Source organism: Pipra filicauda, unplaced genomic scaffold (assembly GCF_003945595.2).
Source record: "Pipra filicauda isolate LSUMZ 115617 unplaced genomic scaffold, ASM394559v2 scaffold237_size1200389_pilon, whole genome shotgun sequence".
NCBI classification, from domain to species: Eukaryota; Metazoa; Chordata; class Aves; order Passeriformes; family Pipridae; genus Pipra; species Pipra filicauda.
Window position 1 is genome coordinate 1041431 of NW_024104351.1, and position 19729 is coordinate 1061159.

A 19729-nucleotide genomic window follows, 5' to 3' on the forward strand; every position below is an offset into this window, starting at 1 on the left:
CGCGCTGCATCCGGGGCGGGGCCTCGGCCGCGCGGGGAGGGCGAGGGGCGGCGGCGGGGCGAGCAGGCGGCACCCGGAGCAGGTGAAGCCGGGAGGGATGGGACGAGCGGGACGTGCTGCGGTGCTTCAGCCCCGCGGTGCCGCCGCTCCGTGGTCGAGTGGCGGCCCGGCCGCGCGGCGTGACGCGGAAGACGAGGGGGGGGGAGCCCACCCTGATGGAGTCAGGGCCTCGCTTGTAACTTGGGGCGGTGCAGCGGCGGGTGTTGAGGCTACAGGGGTGCTCCGCCTCGGGGCCTCCTGCGGCGCGGCCTGGCGGGCCCGCCCTGCCCCGGGTGCTGCCGGCCGGGCCGTGCGGCTGCTCCCCCGCAGAGCCGCGGGAACCGGGCGGCTCTCGGGTGTTGGGGAGGGCCCAGCTCTGAGAATCCAGTAAAAGCCCCTTGGAAGGGTGTAAGAGCTGTGCTCTTAAGAGCCCCTTGGAAGGGTGTAAGAGCTGTGTGTGAAGCGGCCGCTGTCACCGCGTGGATTAAGATTGTTGCTAAGATGTGTACGGCTGGTGGGTGAGGGAGCAAACTTACATTATACACTGGAACGAAACAGCCAGAGAAGAAACAGACAGATTTCATGTTAGATTTCCACATGTTTAGTGGAAACTGTTTCAGTCAGTCCTGGCAAAAAGAAAAGTTCAGCAGGTCACAGCTCATTTTCTCTCATCTTTTGAAGTGTCTTGTTCTAACTACCATTGGCCAGGATACACAAGTCTATGTGGGATATTTGGTGTGTCCATGCACAGGTTTCACGAAATTATTAGGCTGAATATTAAAGAGAGAGTTCTGTATGGGACAGCAGTTGTAGGTGGGAAAAAAAACATAGTAAGCACTTTTATTGGAAATGTGATGAAAGATACGCATTTTTTGCTCCATCCAAAGTTTTTTTCTGCTTTGTTTCAAATAGACCAACTATTTAGAAGACTTCAAGAAAAATAAGTTGTTCAGTGTAAGTATGTTACCACCTATGTATGAACTAGGAAGAAGCACAACTGCTGCAGCAGGGCATCTACTCAGCTGCTTACTTCTGTGGATGTAAAAACATTTCTACTTTGGTGGCATTAGTTTGCTAGTAATAATACAATGTGTTTTTCCATCTCTTTGAGACCCTTGTCTATGCATATGGATAGTCCCTTGAACTGCAGAAATCATTAACTTTGTTTGGCTCAAAAATTTTTATATTTCTATGATATTAGGTTGTTATCTTACTAGATGTTAAAAATAATGTTAAATAAATAATGTTAAATAATTTAGTCTTTTTTCTCCCTTAAATATTTTATGTGTACTGTCTCTGTAAATAGTTTATTTATACTTACATGAGGCTTGTAACAGATCCTGAAGCTTTCAGTCAAGAGGTTATAGTTAGCAATCATTTATAACTCTCCCTCTCTAAGTTTGTATTTAGCTCATCATGAATTACTTAATCATGGTTGTTTTCAAAACATGGTTGCTTCATCCTTTCAGATTTTTGTGCTATGAACTGTACAAACATGGGGTTTTTTTCTGAATTGTAACCAAGATTTTTATTTGTAAGATTACTTTTTAACTGGTACTTGATATTTTTGATAATACAACTTCCTCACTTAAGATAGTAAAATTAAGAGCAAAATTTATGATGACTATTAATAATTATTAAGTTTTGGGGACTTTCTGGCACTTTCAGGATTACCATTGACTTGTTGGGCACTTTTAGTCAGGAAAGCATGACTTGTTTGTTATGATATACTTTGTTATATCCGAATAACGTCTTCCCTTCATATTTTCAATGACGTTTAAATTGTGTTTCTTTTTAGTCTCTTAGTATTTAAGGTTCCTACTATGCTACCGGGAAGCCTGACTTGCGTATAAGTCAGACTTCTTAGTTTTGAAATAAGTGGCTTCTTTCTCTCTATGCTTTCAAGTTCTTTTTAGAAAGCTTTTTTCCTTGAATTTTGGCAGATTACAATGAATGCACCGAACAAAACGGTAGAACTACAGCTGCAAATGAAACAAAATGCTGAAGAGCTGCAGGATTTTGTGAGAGAATTGGAGAGCTGGGAAAAAGATATTAAAGAAGTGGATTCTGAACTAAGGAAACAGAGTGGGGTCCCAGAAGAGGTAAAAATCACAAGACCAGTGTCAATTTAGCTATTCATAATGTGATAGTGTTTATAATAATTACATGTTACTTTAGCAAAATTACATTTGTTGACTTAAAGTATCTGAATAGAAGGTGTGAACTAACGCAGCTGACTTGTTCTTCATCTGAAGAAGACCAAAGATTCCTCTGTAAACTGTTCCACCAACAGAACTGTGGGGTAGTAGCCTCTGGAGGTGATGAGGCCAGTAAATTTTTAGTCAGTTTGGGGTAGATTTAGGAGAATATTTCTGTTGGCAGCATCAGTCTCACTTATTTACTGCTGAATTTTAATATATTGAAATTATTCTTCAGTTATACTCTGCATGTATGCTATGTATTGAAAGATTTCTACTTGTTCTTAGTGGTTTTGTGGAGTTCATGAGAACAGCTTGCTGGATGGATTTCTAAAATAAAACTAGTCAGTGGGTACGTACTGGATGTATCTAGATATAGGTACTATAGATTCTTCAATGCGAGTGACTTTCACACGTCTGTTTTATATTAAATTACTTAATTTAGAATTTACCACCAATTCGAAACAAGGCTTTTAAGAAAAAGAAGAAAAGCAAAAGTAACGTCCCTTCAAAGATAACATCTGAAGAAAACAAGAAAAACAAGATCAAGTCCTATGATTATGAAGCATGGGGAAAACTTGATGTGGTGAGTCAGAATATTTGCTTTGTTACCTGAATCTTGTCCTCAGCTGATTCTGTGTTAAATAAAATTTTGTTAGAGTACTGAGAGTTCAGTCTACAAGATGGTCTCTTACTGTGCTGGGTACTGTATAAACGTAAAATAGCTTTCTCCCAAAAAGGTTATGTGTTTAGTATTTGGAATATTGATAAATACTTGGTTTTCTACTGACTGTGCTTTTATCCAGCAGATTGAATTTGAGTTTAAGGAAAAAAAATCTGTGTTAACAATAGGTCTATGAAAAAGTCATAATTCTACTGTAATTTAAGACTAAACACAGCTGCTAGTATTAAAGGATAGTTCTCTCACTTTTGAAATGTGAAATACTGCTTAGTAGAGAGGAGTAAAGATTTTTGAAAACACATATATAATTTTCTGAAAACCTTACTTTTATTATTTTACACTGTTGAATTATAATGAAGGTAATAGGTGTTTGGGTTTTTTTCTGATTTCAGGATAAAATACTTGAAGAACTCGATAAAGAAGATAGTACTCATGATTCTGTATCTCCAGAATCAGACTCTGAAGAAGATGGAATTCGTATAGATGCAGAAAAGGCTCTTGCAGAGAAGGAAAAGGTTATAGCATTATAGATATGTGTTATTGGCAAAGTAGCAATTTAGATGTAGGAGCATTTGTAGTTTGTTTTAAAGATCGTCCACTGAGACCACACATCTGGTAGAAGAATTTCCTATCTGGAAGTTTTTATGTCTCTTTTCCTGCCTATTCCAAAATAGAAAATTCTCACTGCAATTCTCTTTCTTCTCATCACAAATAGCAGCAAGTCTGTCAGATTCTGCTTAATAGATGCTTATGATGATAAATGTGTTGGTGATTTTTTGCTTTTAGAAGTTGAATTGCTGTATAAAATTGCCATATAGATCAAACAGTTTTTTACCTGAACAAAACATCTGAATGCCCCAAACTAAATCCCCAAGGATTTAGAGACAGTCCATTTGTGAGGCCAGTACATCTGGGAATGATGGATGAACTTGTATGTCTCCTCTACCTTAGTAATGTCAAGTTTGTACCAGTTCCATTTTGCCTAATAAGGTGGGATACAGAGAGAGATCTATCTCATGATTCATTGGCATGAGAAATAGGCTAAGTTGTGCAGCAACTTGTGTGGTTTTGAGAAAGTTCTTTGTTTGTAAGCAATTACCTAACCCATCTGTCAGTGCATGCTTTACTTCACAAGAGTTTTAGTTTTGGTTTGGTTTTTTGTAAGTTTTTTGGGGGGTTTTGGGGGGTTTTTTTGGGGTTCTGCTGTGGAAATTCCTAAACGTGTAACCTGCAGTCTATGCTGAGCAATTGAGGTGTCATTGCCATTATCATTCTGACTGCAGTGAAGTACTTGAGGGTACAGGAGATAAAAGTTGTGTCCCAAAGGAGGGAGAAATTACAGTAATTACCTTGGAAAGCAGAGGTGCCTAATCTAGTTACTAAAAACTTTTAAAAAATTAATTCAGTCTTTAGCAGCTGTGTATGTGCTTGTCACAGGTTTCTGGAAATGACCTACAGATACTGAAAATCAATATTTTATAAAACCATGTCATAGGATATATCATGAGAACTATTTAATATGTGGGATACTTAGAATATATTAGTTTAAAAACAGATTTCACAGTAAAATAGTACTTCTTGAGAAATGTTGAACAAAAACGTTTAAGCATTCTAAAATACAAAATTTGATTTTTCTATTTTTTTTTCACCAAAAATTAGCAACGTTTCTGCTAATGTAAAGTAACTTACTGAAAAGGCTTTTTTCTCTTTGCAGGGTAATAGCTACTTTAAACAAGGAAACTTCGATGAAGCTATAAAATGCTATACTAGAGGGATGCATTCTGATCCATACAATCCAGTATTGCCCACAAACAGAGCATCGGCTTTTTATAGAATGAAAAAGTAAGACTTGCATTGTTAAATCTGTAATGTTTTCTTACTTGAAATGCTACCTTCAGATTTTTGGTCTGGTTTTAAGTCTTGATTATATATCATGCTGTGATACAGTCTCTGTAAAACTACTGTTGCAGACTACTTTCCAATTTCGAAGTAAGATAGGAATCACTAGGATAAGGAATCTGTTAGTCTCCTTCATCTATTTTTCCTCTGCTTTCATGCTAGAAGTTCACTGTCTTCTATGTTAGAATGTAATGCTTGAAGAAAAAAGAGGAAGTTCACCATCTAAATTGCCTTTCAGATTCAGTGAGCTCTGTTTCTAAGGCTTTGACCTCTTTTGGGGTAGAAAGGTTACAGAGGAGTTGGTTATTTTTTCTGTGGCAGTAGAGGTTGTTGACCTCTGTTTTCCTTGTTTTGATGTATTCTAAATCAAGAGATGTTTAAATACTTGTTCTGTGTCCCTTCTGAAGTATGTAAGGTTTCCATGTTATCAAGAACCTGGGAAGGTTCAAATAAGATAAACTGCTGAAGTTTTGGGGTTTGTTACCTAGATGTGTCCAAACTGCTCATTCATTTTTTTTTTCTAGGTTTTCTGTTGCAGAATCTGACTGCAATTTAGCACTTGCTTTAGATAAAAATTACATTAAGGCTTATGTGAGAAGAGGGGCTGCTCGTTTTGCTTTGAAAAATCTTCAAGGTGCTAAAGAAGGTAGGTCTTTTTAAAATTCTTTCCTCAGAATACATATAAACTGTTCATCTGTCTGCTTGATTAGGACTTGTGTGATCTGCTTATTTGAGGTAGGAATTTAATTTTCGTTTCCTATAAACAAAGAAATGAAATACTATGTTGCATAAGCTCAAGTGGCAAGTCCAAATGATTGCTGCAGATGTTAGTAGTTCTAGAATAATTCAGCTTTAAATGTCTTAGAATGATATATTCCTCGCAATATCTCAAGCTTCTTGAGTAACTACAAAAAAGGATTATCTCAAAAGAATGCTCTTACTGGTCTGTCCTTCCTACCTGAAACATATTTTTCTGGTCTTCTGATAGATTATGAAAAAGTTTTAGAGCTGGATGCAAACAACTTTGAAGCTAAAAATGAACTGAAGAAAATTGATCAGGTAATAAGATTTATAGACTTTAGCATAAATTAATACACCCTGTTCAGTTTATATCTTTACCAGTCTGTATTTATAACAAGAACTGATTCAACAAATTCTTGTGCTTTTTATGGCATTTGAAGTTCACTGAGATCAACATCTGTAATTGAGTTACTTCTGGATAAACTCATCACCATCATGGCTAGGCTTCACGAACGAAGATTAAGGAAGACTCTGTCCACATTTGTTACAGGCACGCTGGTGGCTAATGAGGCCAATACGAGATAGACATAACCGATTGCAAAAGGCACAGCAGAAAGACTTCTTAGATGGTATATTCTGCAGGACATGGTTCTTTCTGCGTTGTCTTTTCCCCTTGAGAGTGATCCTGCGGGCGTTCTCAAAGGAGACTTCTGGACAAATTATCCAGGAGACTTCTGGACAAATTATCCAGGAGACTTCTGGATAAACTAGCACATGTACAAACATCAGTGTAATAGTGAATCAGACTACGACTATGTGTACACCACCTGGGTTTTTTTGTTTGGTTTTGGTTTTTTTGGTCGGTTGGGGTTTTTTTAATTTTCCCTCATTTTCTACTTCCTGTGTTAATGCTTCTTTCAGTCAAGCTCGGTACAAGGTAGCACAACACATGAGAGAACCCCTGTGTTCTCTTGGCAATTAAAACTGAACAGCTAGCCTGCTTGTAGTCCCACTGGTTGCTGTGGTCAGCCAAACCAGGAAGTTGTTTTAAGCCTAGCAGAGCATAATACTCTACTGCAATTCTGATCCCTTTCATGACAGGGAGAGAATGTTGATTATGATGACTTACGATACATAAGCTCACCTCTCAATGCTGTATGAATATCCTTATACCTCTTTAACTGTTTTTTGGAAAGTGCTTGAAAAATTTGTTTTCGGAATGAAGACACAAAGTCTCCAGGAATTGAAGAAATAAATGATTTGTGGATTGCAGTATATACAAACAGGTTTCTTGAGTCATTTTGCATTGTGCTTCAGAAATTACATACTTTTTATTTACCAAGTATTATTCTGACTCGCAGTCGCTCATAGAAATACATTTTCAAGAAACAATTTTAAATGGTCTCTTCGATTTGTATTCAATTTACAACACAGGGATTTCTTATAAAGTTTGGCAGATTTTTGCATCTTAAAAATTTAGAATTTATAATTTATGTTCTGAAAATGTGTAAGCGGGGAAATACTGAGGGAAAAAATACATCTTTGCAGGCTCTGTCATCAAAAGAAAGTTCAGAACAGAAAGAGTTTGAAGATGTCAGAACAGGATTAACAGATGGAGAGAAGCAGCGCATTGAAGAGCAGCAGCTCAAGCAGAAGGCTATTGCAGAAAAAGATCTGGTAAATCACAGGTTCAGGTGGAACAGGAGAGACCTAGCAAAGAAAAGTGTTGTGTTGTGATAATAGCTATGCAAATGTATAAATTAAACCTGATGCTATCTTGAACTTCATAAATGCAATGTCCTTGATGTAACCTTAATTGTTTCTCATTTTGGGCTCTGTAGGAAGGTGAGTGGATTCTGTTTGGATTCTTCTCATGGAATAATTATGCAAGGTAGCTTTTACGGCCCAAATTGCATATGCTAAATTTCAAATATGTGGTAAGACAAGTAGAACCTGAACTGCACTTTACAAAGATCCCATTTCTCATTATTATATGCATCTTTGACTCTGACCCCTGTTTGTCCAAGCAGAGTTGTGGACTATTTCTTGTGGTTTTAAACCTTTGATTACATGGTGAAAAGTACTTATAAGACAGACTTTGGGGGTGCAGGCAGCAATGACAATAAAAACATATTTCTGGATACATATTCTAACTCAAAGTTGGCTTATTGATTTCTCCCTCTCACCACTCTTTCAATTAAGAAATAACATTACCAACTAAACCAAAATTTTATATCTGTTCACTTACCTAGCTATGTAACTTCTGACTTGTTATCAATGTTCAGATTTGTTTTACTGGTTGTGAGAAGTAATTAGTAGGAAAAGAATGAAACCCTACATTAAGTAGGTAAAAGGAACAAGAGTTTGAATAGATCACAGAACAGAAATTTCAGTCTCATGCGATACTTCATTGGTAGCAAAGTTGACTCACTGCAGGCCTGTTCCTGGCAACATGGATCTTGTCAAATCTGAACTGTGGCCTTTCATTTTTTGCCAGTGAGTAGAGCAGTGGCAGAGAAGATATGTGGCCTCATATTAGTTCTGAGAAGCAAAAGATTTAGTCCCCCAAAAACGAACAAAAAAGTAATATAATTTTCTTGTATGGAGCATTAATTACAAAACAACAGCATTTGGACCCAAGTAATATTTGGGGATAAGATTCATGGGTGTAGCAGGACAAAGATGGATTTCTGCAGTGCAAAAGTCATCTTGAAAGGGGAATTGTAAAGATTCAGGTCGTGTTTCAATTTGGGAGGTACAGGATGGCTTATCCTGCACATCAAGCATCAAGATAAATAAGAAGTTGTAGGCTTACAAGTCTGCACTTAAAAATTTGCAACATGCAGAGTTTTAATCCTTGAAGAATTAAAAAGAAGTAAGATACCTTTTGTGTTCTGCCTAGATATGAGGAAATATGCCATAAATGTCTGCCTTGATATGGGTGTTCTTTGTGATTTGTGATGTTGTGACCCTGTCTGTTGAGAGGACTCATTGCACTGGATCTTTCTTAATGCTCTTTTTTTTCTGACCTAAACGTTCCAGGGTAATGGTTATTTCAAAGAAGGAAAGTACGAGGCTGCAATAGAATGTTACACCCGTGGTATCGCAGCAGATGGCGCCAATGCGCTGCTGCCAGCTAACAGAGCCATGGCCTACCTAAAGATTGAGAAGTAAGTGGCGCTGCAAATGCTGTGTTGTTTGTTTCATGTGAACTAGACGGAATAATGATCCAGTAGATTTTCATTCAGGTTGAGTTATTGTCACTCCTTCTAAGTCTTGTTAGAATTCAGTATAGAATAAATCATGTTGAAAGCAGTAAAGGAGAGGGAATGAATCTGTGATCTTGCAATGCATTATGTAGGAAAAAGTTCTGAGAGAATAAAATAACACCAGTATGAAATTATAGTTTCTAAAGTTGGATTTTTGTTCTTTTATGTGCATAAAATTCAGATAGTCACCTTTCTGAAAGGAACTGCCCGAACCTTTGTCTTTTTTGACTATAAAGCATGCTCAGCTACTAATGTTGCACTGTAAAAAGAAGTGGATTATAGCTTTTGACTTCAAAGGGAATTAATAGAAGATTTTTCTGGAAAATGTGATCTTTTAAACTATTTTGTTAAGTTCACCTAATGGAGACATGTATGTGTAGTTTGTTTATTTATAATTAAGCTTTAGCCAGATAACCTAGAAACAGTAGGAAATGCATGCTTTTTAGCGAACTAGATAAGTTCCATATGACCATTTTTGAAGTCTGAACTTTTTTTTGACTTCCTGATAGTGTGGTAGTTTAAAACTTTCAAGATGGTAGCATGAGAAGCAGAGAGCTCAGTGTTATGTTCTGTGACGAGGCTGGGTATCTGTAGAGACAGTACATTGATCTAAAATTAGGATATTGTAAAATAGGTTGCATGGGTAGTATTTCTGACACAACACTTATCATTTAAAGTACATCATAATGCAAATAGTATTCTCTGAGATTCAGAGGAAGTGATACTTTAATTGAATTGCCAAGCAAGCAAATCGATTCTGTATGATAAATCTGTGTATCGTGAGTCTTTACATTTGAAAGAGAATCAAACATAAAACGTAACAGAAGCTCATTGGTATTCATACAAACTGCTAGTATCGATAAGAACTGCAAATAAAAATTAATTTCAGTAAATTTAGTGATAGTTTGAAGAAGGAGAAGAGGAATGAATGAAAATACTTTAATGAGTACATAGTGGAATCATGATCTAATATAACTAAATACAAATGGGCTGGAAAAATTTGATCTTAAAATGAAACAAATGACATTAATGCAAGGATATACTGAACTTTCCATTTTGAAATAGTTAAGGACAAGTCACAGAAATTCAGATGTAGAAAAATTTATTCTCATGTTTGCTTGCTTCTTCTTTCTTGTGCTTTTTCTTTGTTTGTAATGGTATTTCTGGTTTTCAGAAGTACAAAGACATGGTACTGACTTTGATTTTAAGGCTATTGAGTGTTTAAGGTGGCTTCTGCTCTGACAAGCTTTAAATATTTATTTTCATGAAGGAAGTGAATTTTTCTGAGATACAAAAAGATTTGACTCAAATTTCAAGGTGTTGAAAAATCGTATTTTACGAGTTTTGGGGGTTTTTTTACATTTTAGCTTAGTGGCATGTATATCTATGTAGACAATTAGGATCTACCTTTATATTTTAATTGGTTTGGGTAGCTCTGTCTTTTCAGCTGAAACTTCCTGTTGAAACTGATTATTAATTTTGTGCTACTCTTTTGCTGAGATATGAAGAGGCAGAAGATGACTGTACACAAGCTCTGCTCTTAGATGCCTCCTATTCTAAAGCTTTTGCCAGAAGAGGAGCTGCCAGAGTTGCACTTGGAAAGCTAAAAGAAGCTATGCAAGGTATGACTTTGAATTAGCCTAAATGTGACAGGTAAGAGATCAGTATAAGGACATGCTGATTTTTTTACTCTGACTAATCAGGATTATCAGTACAAAAAGAAAAAATTGAGGGATTTAGTTGGGTTTCACTGAACATATGTAAAAACTCTTGTGTTGGTATCCATGTGTTGGGAAGACAGTTTTGTGTGAAATTACAACTGTTGTTGTTTATGATAAGTAGTAAGAAATAGTTTGAAAAATTTGTTTAAAAAGTGGGTCATGGTATAAGCATTAGGATGACCTGTGAGTGGACACTGAGGTAAGTTGAGAACTGAATGAACTGAATCCCAGAGGGTTGTAATCAGTGTCATATGCTCTAATTGGAAGCCTGTCACTAGTGGTATCCCCCACAGTTCAATACTGGGCCCAGGATTGTTTAACTTATTCATCAGTGACTTGGATGAAGGGGCAGATGCCTCCTCAGCAAGTTCCCTGGTGACATAAAGCTGGAAGGAGTGGCTGATATCCCAGAGTGCTGTGCAGCCCTTCAGAAGGACCTCAGCAGGTTGGAGAGATGGGCAGAGAAATTCAACGAAGTCAAATGCAGGGCCCTGCACCTGGGGAAGAATAACTCCATGCACCAGGACAGGCTGGGGGCTACCTGCTGGAAAGCAGCTCTGCAGAGAAAGACCTGGGGGTTCTGGTGGACAACAAGCTGTCCATGAGCCAGCAGTGTGCCCTTGTGGCCAAAAAGGCCAGTGGTATCCCAGGGTGCATTAGGAAAAGCATTGCCAGCAGGTCGAGGGAGGTGATCCTGCCCTTCTTCTCAGCCCTAGTGATGCCACATCTGGAGTGCTGTGTCCAGTTCTGGGCTCCTCAGTGCAAGAGAGACATGGAGCTCCTGAGCAGGCCCAGTGGAGGGTGAGAAAGATGATTAAGGGACTGGAGCATCCCTCTTAAAAGGAGAGGTTGAGGGAGCTGGGCCTGTTCAGCTTTGAGAAGAGAGATCTGAGAGGGGACCTCATCAATGAGTGTATCTGAAGGGTGGGTGCCAAGAGGATGTATCCAGGCTCTTCTCAGTGGTGCTGAGCATTAGGACAAGAGGTGATGGGAACTGAGGCACAGGAAGTTCTACCTTAATATGAGGAAGAACTTCTTTACTGTGTGGGTGACTGGAACAGATTCCCCAGAGAGGTTGTGGAGTCTCCCTCACTGGAGATACTAAAGAACCATCTGGACACAATCCTGTGCCATGTTCTCTAGGATGACCTTGCTTGAGCAGGGAGGTTGAACCAGAGGACCCACTGTGGTACCTTCCAACCTTCCCCATTCTGTGATTCCATGACTTACCTGCCTTTAATTTAAGAGCTATGAAAGGAAAATAGAAGGTTTAAAAATATTCCATGAGTACACTGTAATTTGTAAAATCCACAATTTATATGTTGTTTTTCACTCAGATTTTGAAGCTGTTCTGAAGCTGGAACCTGGAAATAAACAAGCAATAAATGAACTCACTAAAATAAGGAATGTATGTATACTTACACAAGTTTGGTGGTTTTTTGTTTCTTTGGGAGTTTTATGTAAGGCTATAGTATAGTATTAGAATTTTTTTATTCTTTATTACCTTATTTTTAACATCTTATAATTATTCATGAAACTTCTGATCTTTTGGATAACTTGCCAATTTTTTTCAGGAATTAACTGAGAAAGAACAGCAAACTCGCCAAGAATATCCTGCGGTATTGATAAAAGAAACGGAAATAAAAAATATAGTGAAACTGATTGACGACCCGTTACAGATTAAATCAACAGTAAGTTGTTTTGTGAGTTGCTTTCTATAATGATGGGTAAAGTAGAGCTTAAAGTTAAAAATCTACTTCTTGTAGATTAACTCTTGGCCTGTGGAAAGCCAAAAATTACTCTTGATATTTTTCAAGAACATACACGTACATGGAAATGCTGAAGTTCACAGCAGCAGTGGTGTAAGCATTCAGCCTACAGTACCACCCTCAGACAATATGGTGTACATGTGCTTTTATAACGTGAAATAGGGAGGCAACCCCACAGCCCTGTCCCGTGTCTATAGCTAACATTGCAATTGAGAGGAAGGGGGAGACAGTTGAGTCTCTGTGTTTGATCGCATACTTGACAAAGCTCTGGGTAAACTTTCCTTCTTTTTTTCTGCTGTTTACAGTTTCTACAGCAGCACCATAGTGGTAACAAGACATTTTGCCTATGCTACTGTCACATAGAGCTACTGCTAGAGCTTTGAGCCTGCATTTTCATTTCATAAACTGTAGAACAGCTGGGTATTGGTTTTCAATAAACAATATTTCTTGACTATGAATTATCAGTGGTTATACTCAGATTAGTGAGATATATATGAAAAAATATGATAATACAGAGAGTTATACCAGCATTCTTTATGTATTAGGCTTCCTCTTTTAGTACATTTAATCTTTATACATTGAGAAATGAGTTACATAAGTGCAAAGCTTGCTCAGACTTTTATTTGTATGTACTTACACTATGTAGTGTTCTGCTTTTGATAATTTGAAAACATTTGTTTACCTTCATGGAATATATGACTCAGATGGATACTTTTAGTAGAAAGTGGTTATTTTGATCCTTTGGGAGGAGGGATTATTATGTGCTCTCTGTAATTAGATACAATATTTCTATAAATCAAAATTAATTAATTTCAGGTCTGAAGTACCTGAAGTGCTACAGACAATTATATATATAAAGTGTTCAGGAGATACAAGGTTGCTTGTATTTCTCTTGTTATTCTGTTAAGGTAGAAGGAGTATAGATGAAAATCTGTGCTTTTAATACTGCCCAACGATTGCAGAGAGAACTGTAATTTTATTTCATATCCATTAGTCAGCCACAGTGATGGCTGTCAATACACCAAGATGACAAGGGGCTTTTTTGATGTGATTTAAAGCAGTCTGCAAACTGCAGTGAAGACTTACCAATGGGATCGTGTTAGAGTTGGACAGAGAAATCTACCATTTCTTGGAAGTCTCAGTTGTTGAGTATGTTTAATCATGTGCATTTGCATCAATATTTCTAGAGCAATATATGCTGTATTCATGTTCAGAAAATGAAATTCCAAAGCAAAAAGTGATGTTGTTTTTTTTTTTTGGTAAGACCTGCAAAGGTGATGCTAGGTGATGGCCAAAAATAATCGTAATCATGTAGAGATTAAAGAAGCTGAAACTTTTTAGTTACTGTGTTCTCTAGTGGTGCAGTTAATTACCTTTTGATATATGAAACTTGATCAGTCAGCAGGGTTGAGTTACAGAGATCTATTATATCAGAATTTTAAGTTGTGGGCCAAGGCTTATATTGCTGGATATTTACTTGTCTTCCTAGATTACATACAAAGCTTGGCTACATCATTGGCCGAAGTATATGATAGATCTTGTTTATTCACCCTTAGCCGAAAAAAGTATAGATTTTTAATTATTATTATTTTAATTATTACGGTGAAAACACAGTGCAGATTCTGAGATCCTCTAGAGTAAGGATATACTGGTTTATGAGGGTAAAGCAATAAAATTGTTATATCAGACTTATGTAGAATTTAATGAAGTTTCCTTTTTTGCCATTTAACTTTATTGAAAGTGTCTTCTGTGTGCACCACTACAGATGTAACTTGGTTATGATAAGATTATTTTAAATTATACACAGCTGTGTTGGGGGCCTGTATAAACACTTGTGTTTGAGTCTGCATATGACATGAGGTATGTGTTCTGTTCAGAAGCCATTGCGAAGAATAGAAATTGAAGAAGTTGATGATGATACACCAGATGGTGATTTGCCCGGCACTACTTCTTTAGTCAATAACTGGAGGAATTCACTGAGTGTTGAAACAACAGAGACTCTAGATCAGGATGATCTGTTAGCTACAATAGATATTCCAAAAGCAAAGCAGTTGAAAATAGAAGAAATCAGTGATGCGTCACCATTAAAGTAAGTATAGTAATTCTGATTCTCTTTTTAAAAAGGTAAGTGTAGTTGAAATGTAATCTTCATTTCCAGATGTCTACATGTGATGAGGTATCAAAGATATTTTGGAGAATCTGAATTAAAAAGAAAATGTTGAAAGAAACTGCAGTTATGGCACATCTGCCTCTTTGATTGCGCAGTGGTGGAGCCAAGTATGATCTATTTAGTGTCAGATGGAAAACTCATTCTTACATTGAAAATAAAAATAAATTCATAGTGTTTTCCTGCATGCCATACTCTCTCTTGCTTGTGCACTCCATTTTCCCTAGCTGTGGTTTTTATTTGTAGTGGTTTAGAATAGATTTTGGGCAAAGTTCAAGTATTCTTTGCACACCAGTTGTGTGAGAGAAGAGGAGCAGATGAGTGTCACCACCCTTTCCTCTGCTAAGCATGCAGCTAATAACTTAAGGTTTACTCAGAGTTTCTAAGTTACACTGTATTAGTTAGGCAAACTGAAGTCTGGCTTGCTGAAACTACACTAAAGTATAGAACACTCCTTGCTGAGTGTGGAACTCTACTTGTTGTCCACTGCATTGACACGGTCTCATTCTCTTAATAGTAAGTACTTTTTATGGAACCCTGATTGAAGAATTCATGTGAGAAACACTTCCCCTGCACCCACCTTTTCCAGCTCAGTTAGATGGATTTTAGAAGAAAAAAGTATATTCTTAGCCATTTTATAATGTCTAAAAAATAAATGGACTTAAATGACAACTTATAAGACAAAAAAGAGATCCACTGCTATCAGTGTTGAAACCAGTTTGTTCATTTGACATGTTTATTATTTTTTGCATTATGAAATTGCAATTGGTTTTTTTTTTTTTTAGATGTGTATGGGAGAAACCTACCATAAAATGCAGTTATTTCCGGAAACAAAATAGAGAAAGGCTGAGTAAATTTAAGTACTTGCAGATGTGATGGTGTTTTTTTTAGAAAAGGTGAATCGAATATAAAGCTTCTATTAACTGAAGGGATTTTTAAATATCTGCTTAAGCTAAAACACATTATTTTTAAAAAATGGTTAGATCTCTGTAGGATTTCCTTAAATGTTTTCTTGATTATGTGTTTCAAAATACCTTTGCAGGCTTCCTGTTAGTGTGAAAGGAATTTCATCAACATTGCATCCATCTTCCCCTGCAAGCAAACAGAGAGAAAAAGATATCAGAAGATCATTTATGTCTGCTTCTCCAGTTCCTGCTGTTCCTGCAAACTCTTTCCAGCTTGAGTCTGACTTCAGGAAGTTAAAAGACTGCCCAGAAAACATGTATTTGTACCTGAAGGTATGAAATGTAGAGTATCAACAGTGCTTGGACAGTTCTCCAACTGATGTTGAAGAAACAGTACGCTTAGGTGTAAGAGATAGCTGTGTTTAGAATGTCTTAACAGTGTACCATAGCCCCTTTTTTTTAATGGCCTTCACAAAGTTTGGTCCACATTTGAGTATTTCTTCTCTTGTGCCTGACTTTTCACTCACTTTGAGTACAGTCTCTGCATAAGCTTTTTTTTTTTTTTTTCAAACATAGGCCCTTGTTCTTTAAAGACTTAAATACAGTGGTAACCATGTGAAATTCTAGTTTTTCAAGTGAATGCTTCTAGGGTAATTAGACATAGCAACAATTTTAAACTGAACAAATGCTTGAAACACAGTCAAAACCAACCCAAAAATTGATACTTAATGTCAAATAGTGTGATTTGGGTTTTATTTGCTTCAGCATTGTCCAAGACATTCTTAAAATGGAAATCTAATTGTCATGACTCAGGTGTATTCGTTTTGTCCAAAAATAACACTTTTTTAATTTTTCCAAAGCAAATAGAGCCCTCGCTTTATGCAAAGCTGTTTCAGAAATCCTTAGATCCAGATTTGTTTAACCAGATACTGAAAATTCTACATGATTTCTACATTGAGTAAGTTTAACTCCTTTGTTTTACATTGCCTATTGCTGTTCTGAGGGGTTTGGGGTTTTTTTTTTGACAGCAAGGAGGTTGGTTTTTTATTGTGTGTTTGTTTGGGGTTTTTTTCTCTCTAGTCCCAACCTTGGGCATACAAAATTACTTCCAGCACACAACATTACATGAGCATGATACAGTAATTGGAATGACTCAATTGTTCCTTCATAAGAAACGAAACTTATCTTGAAAATTCAGATAGAAAAGAAGTGAAGAAATAAATACTTTTTACTGTGGGTTGTTGAATCTAGTTCTTCTAAAGAGCACCAGAAACTGGCATTAGACTATATGAAATAACTTTTATTCATATTGCTGTGTATATTCTGTTATCACATATAATTGCACATTGTCTTCTATTTTAACTTTCTAAAGTTGAGAAATTCTGAGAGGTTTGGTTTTATGCTATGCTTATTGTGATGCACTGAGACTTCTAATTATGTGCTAGCATTTTACAGTAGCCTGTGGTAAATGTGTGTTGGAGACTGAAGTTCTGATAGGACAGGACCTGACAAAATATTTTTGAAATTTCTATCCACACTGCCATTTGAGTGCTAAAGTTCATTTTACCTGTCAGAGGCAGTGTACCACTTCTCTGAATTACTCTGCCTGCAAGCACACACTAGAAATGTTTTTAGGGCATTGTTTTATGTAGAAGAGCAAACGTAAATCAATGTTTGCCTTTCCCTTGGTTTCCCTAGAAGTAAAATATCTGTCATATGGATGAAAAATGCCGTCTTCAGACATACTATCCTGCATTTGGTGGTATGACATATAAAGGCTAGGAAGTTGAAATTGTTTGCTGTGAGGTGAAAGTTCTGTCTCCCTCCTGAAGAAGTGTGAAGTTATGGAAGAAAAATAGTTCGTTAGTATTTGTGACAATGTCTGTTTACTGTTGACCAGAAGAATGTAAAATGAACACAATCTAGGGATTTCCTGAATGGATAAAAATTTAGGCAACTGTAATTGGCTCAGCTTTTCACTGAGTTTCTTGTGGCCACAGGTGCTGCTTCCTTTCACACTACCCAATATGTATAAAAATGATGATGTTATGGCCAGGTGTAAGCATTAAATCATGTGATAGGTAATCTGTACAGGACCAGCAGTCAGTTTACATCAGTCTAGGTTTTTATATTTCTTCACTCTTGCTCTGTGGAAGAATGATACTTACATAAAGGTTTCTGGATATTGACTTTTTGCATTGTGAATGGAAGAATGAACAGGAAAGACAAGAAAGATAGGGAATAGGAGAGGCAGAGAAGGGTATTCTGTTTTCTGGTCCTCTAATTTCTTCCTGAATTCTTTAATATTGCTTGCAGTTACTGGATCTTTCTAATCAACAGTAGTTATTTTTATATTTCTAATAATCTTCTTCAGGAAAGAGGAGCCATCACTCATCCTTGAAATCCTCCAGAGGCTCTCTGAATTAAAAAGATTTGATATGGCAGTAATGTTTATGTCAGGCTCAGAGAAAAAAAGTAAGTAATTTGGCAGTGCTTTTTTAAACTTATTTTCTGATACTCTAGAGTCTAACAAAAAATATGTAAAGTTTAGTGCTATTCTTGTTTATTCCATATAATAATCAGTTTAGTTGTCTAGCTTTTTGATTGGTTTAGAAGTTAATATGAGTGTTGTGTAGTTTTTCTTAATCCTTTGATTCCTTATTTATTGTTTAGATTTGAAAACTACAGCTAAATCCTCTTATTTTAATCAGTAATACTGCTGCATTTTATTCTGATAAAATAAGCTTCACTAGCATGTCAGTTTCTAGCTGGTACTGTAAAATATTTATGAATTTGTATGAAATCTTGTATCTGAGATAACAGGTATCCAGATTACACAGTTTCCACAATTTACAACTACTTCTTGACAAATCCTGACTTTTCTGTTGGCAAAAGAATGCAAATGTCTCTAAACCACTTAGTGTGGTTTTCGGTCCTGTTCTTGAGGCATCCGTTATTTTAGTTTGCAATTCAAGTTGACATTGGCTTGAGTTTATGGTTTATAAAAGTGGGGTTTATGTCAAACTTTTTATTTATTTAGCACAGCAGACAGACTATGTAATAATGAGATACTTATAAGCAAAACATTTCTCTGGGATCAAATAATGTTAAATTTACGATCTACAGCTGAGTTTCACTAATAACCCTTATACTTTCAAAATTTTGATATGTGAATTTTGTTAAAATAAAATAACTTATTTAAGTGCAAGTAAATTCCTCTTAAAAATTGCATTCACGCCTTTAACCTAATCTAAGCTTTATCTGCCATCTGGCATTAACTTTGATCTTCTGCATTTAATGGCATAGTGTCAAGATAGTAAACAAAATAAAAACTCTCTGTTGTCAGGATTATACGCTGTTTAAGGATATGTTGTTAGGCAGCTCCTGGGCATCAAAACAAAGTGAGAGTTTCCCTTTGCTGCTTTTGTTCGTCCTCAGCAGTTCTGAAAATGTATTCATACTTCAGCTATATAATCCATAAACCCCTTTCTCTCACCGGGGAAAGAATTGGACTAATTTACCTTAAGAGCATGAATCACAAAAATAACCGTTCATGTTGGGATTTTCTTTTACAGTTACACGGGTGTTATTCAATCATGTGAACCAAATGGGATTAAAAGATGCTTCTGTTGAAGAATTGGAGAAGAAATATGGCATTTTCTCTTAGTAAGATGGCTGATGTGTAAATTTCCATTTCTGCATGTTTTTCATGTGGAAATCAGCTAAGAAATGTATAAAGACTGGAATTTTGTTGCTTTTTATAGATAATGAAACTCTTAAACTTGGTTTAGCCAAATGGCAGGTGCCTGAAGAGATAATTATTTAGTTCTGCAGGTACAGTTGCTTTCCAGGACCTGAAACAATACAAATCTACGTTTTCTTCAGCAGAATATGTTTGCCTGAGAAACGGTTGAGCAGGTTGGCATTCAGGATTTGGACTGTAGATAGAGATCTTTGTTAAAAAGAAAAAAAAATTATAAACATGTCTTTGGTAAGAATAAAATGTTGTATATTAGAAATGTGCATGGTTTTTTATTTTAGAAAATAAACTAAATAAATGTTGAATTGAAGATACTGCATTTTGAAGGAATTTTTTAATTAAGGTGCCAAATCACTCTTCTCTAAAGATCACATCAGAACCTGTACTGTGCAAAGCGAACCTGAGTTATGATGGCAAAAAAATTCCAAAATTTTTACTTGAGTTTACCTAAAAGTGAAGTTTTGGCATTGGCAGCTGAGAACCTTGGAATCTATTCCTGTGAACCTGAACTGTAATTGCAGAATAGAAGGAAGACAAATACTGTAGAATGAAACTAAAAGTTTAATGAAAAACACTTCT

The 19729-nt window shown here is 36.5% G+C and overlaps 1 protein-coding gene across 1 annotated transcript; it reads left to right on the plus strand.

Annotated features, from left to right (window-relative positions):
* The first annotated feature begins 36 nt into the window (after positions 1-36).
* On the plus strand, positions 37-19464 carry RPAP3 (RNA polymerase II associated protein 3). Its single transcript, XM_027730712.2, has 18 exons — positions 37-82; positions 952-993; positions 1983-2141; positions 2683-2823; positions 3312-3434; positions 4634-4761; positions 5343-5464; positions 5807-5877; positions 7108-7236; positions 8602-8729; positions 10329-10450; positions 11887-11957; positions 12124-12240; positions 14196-14407; positions 15528-15723; positions 16251-16348; positions 17765-17865; positions 18966-19464. The coding sequence occupies exons 3-18, from the start codon at positions 1989-1991 to the stop codon at positions 19055-19057; spliced, it is 2004 nt and encodes a 667-aa protein (XP_027586513.1). The 5' UTR covers positions 37-82; positions 952-993; positions 1983-1988; the 3' UTR covers positions 19058-19464.
* The last annotated feature ends 265 nt before the right edge of the window (positions 19465-19729 follow it).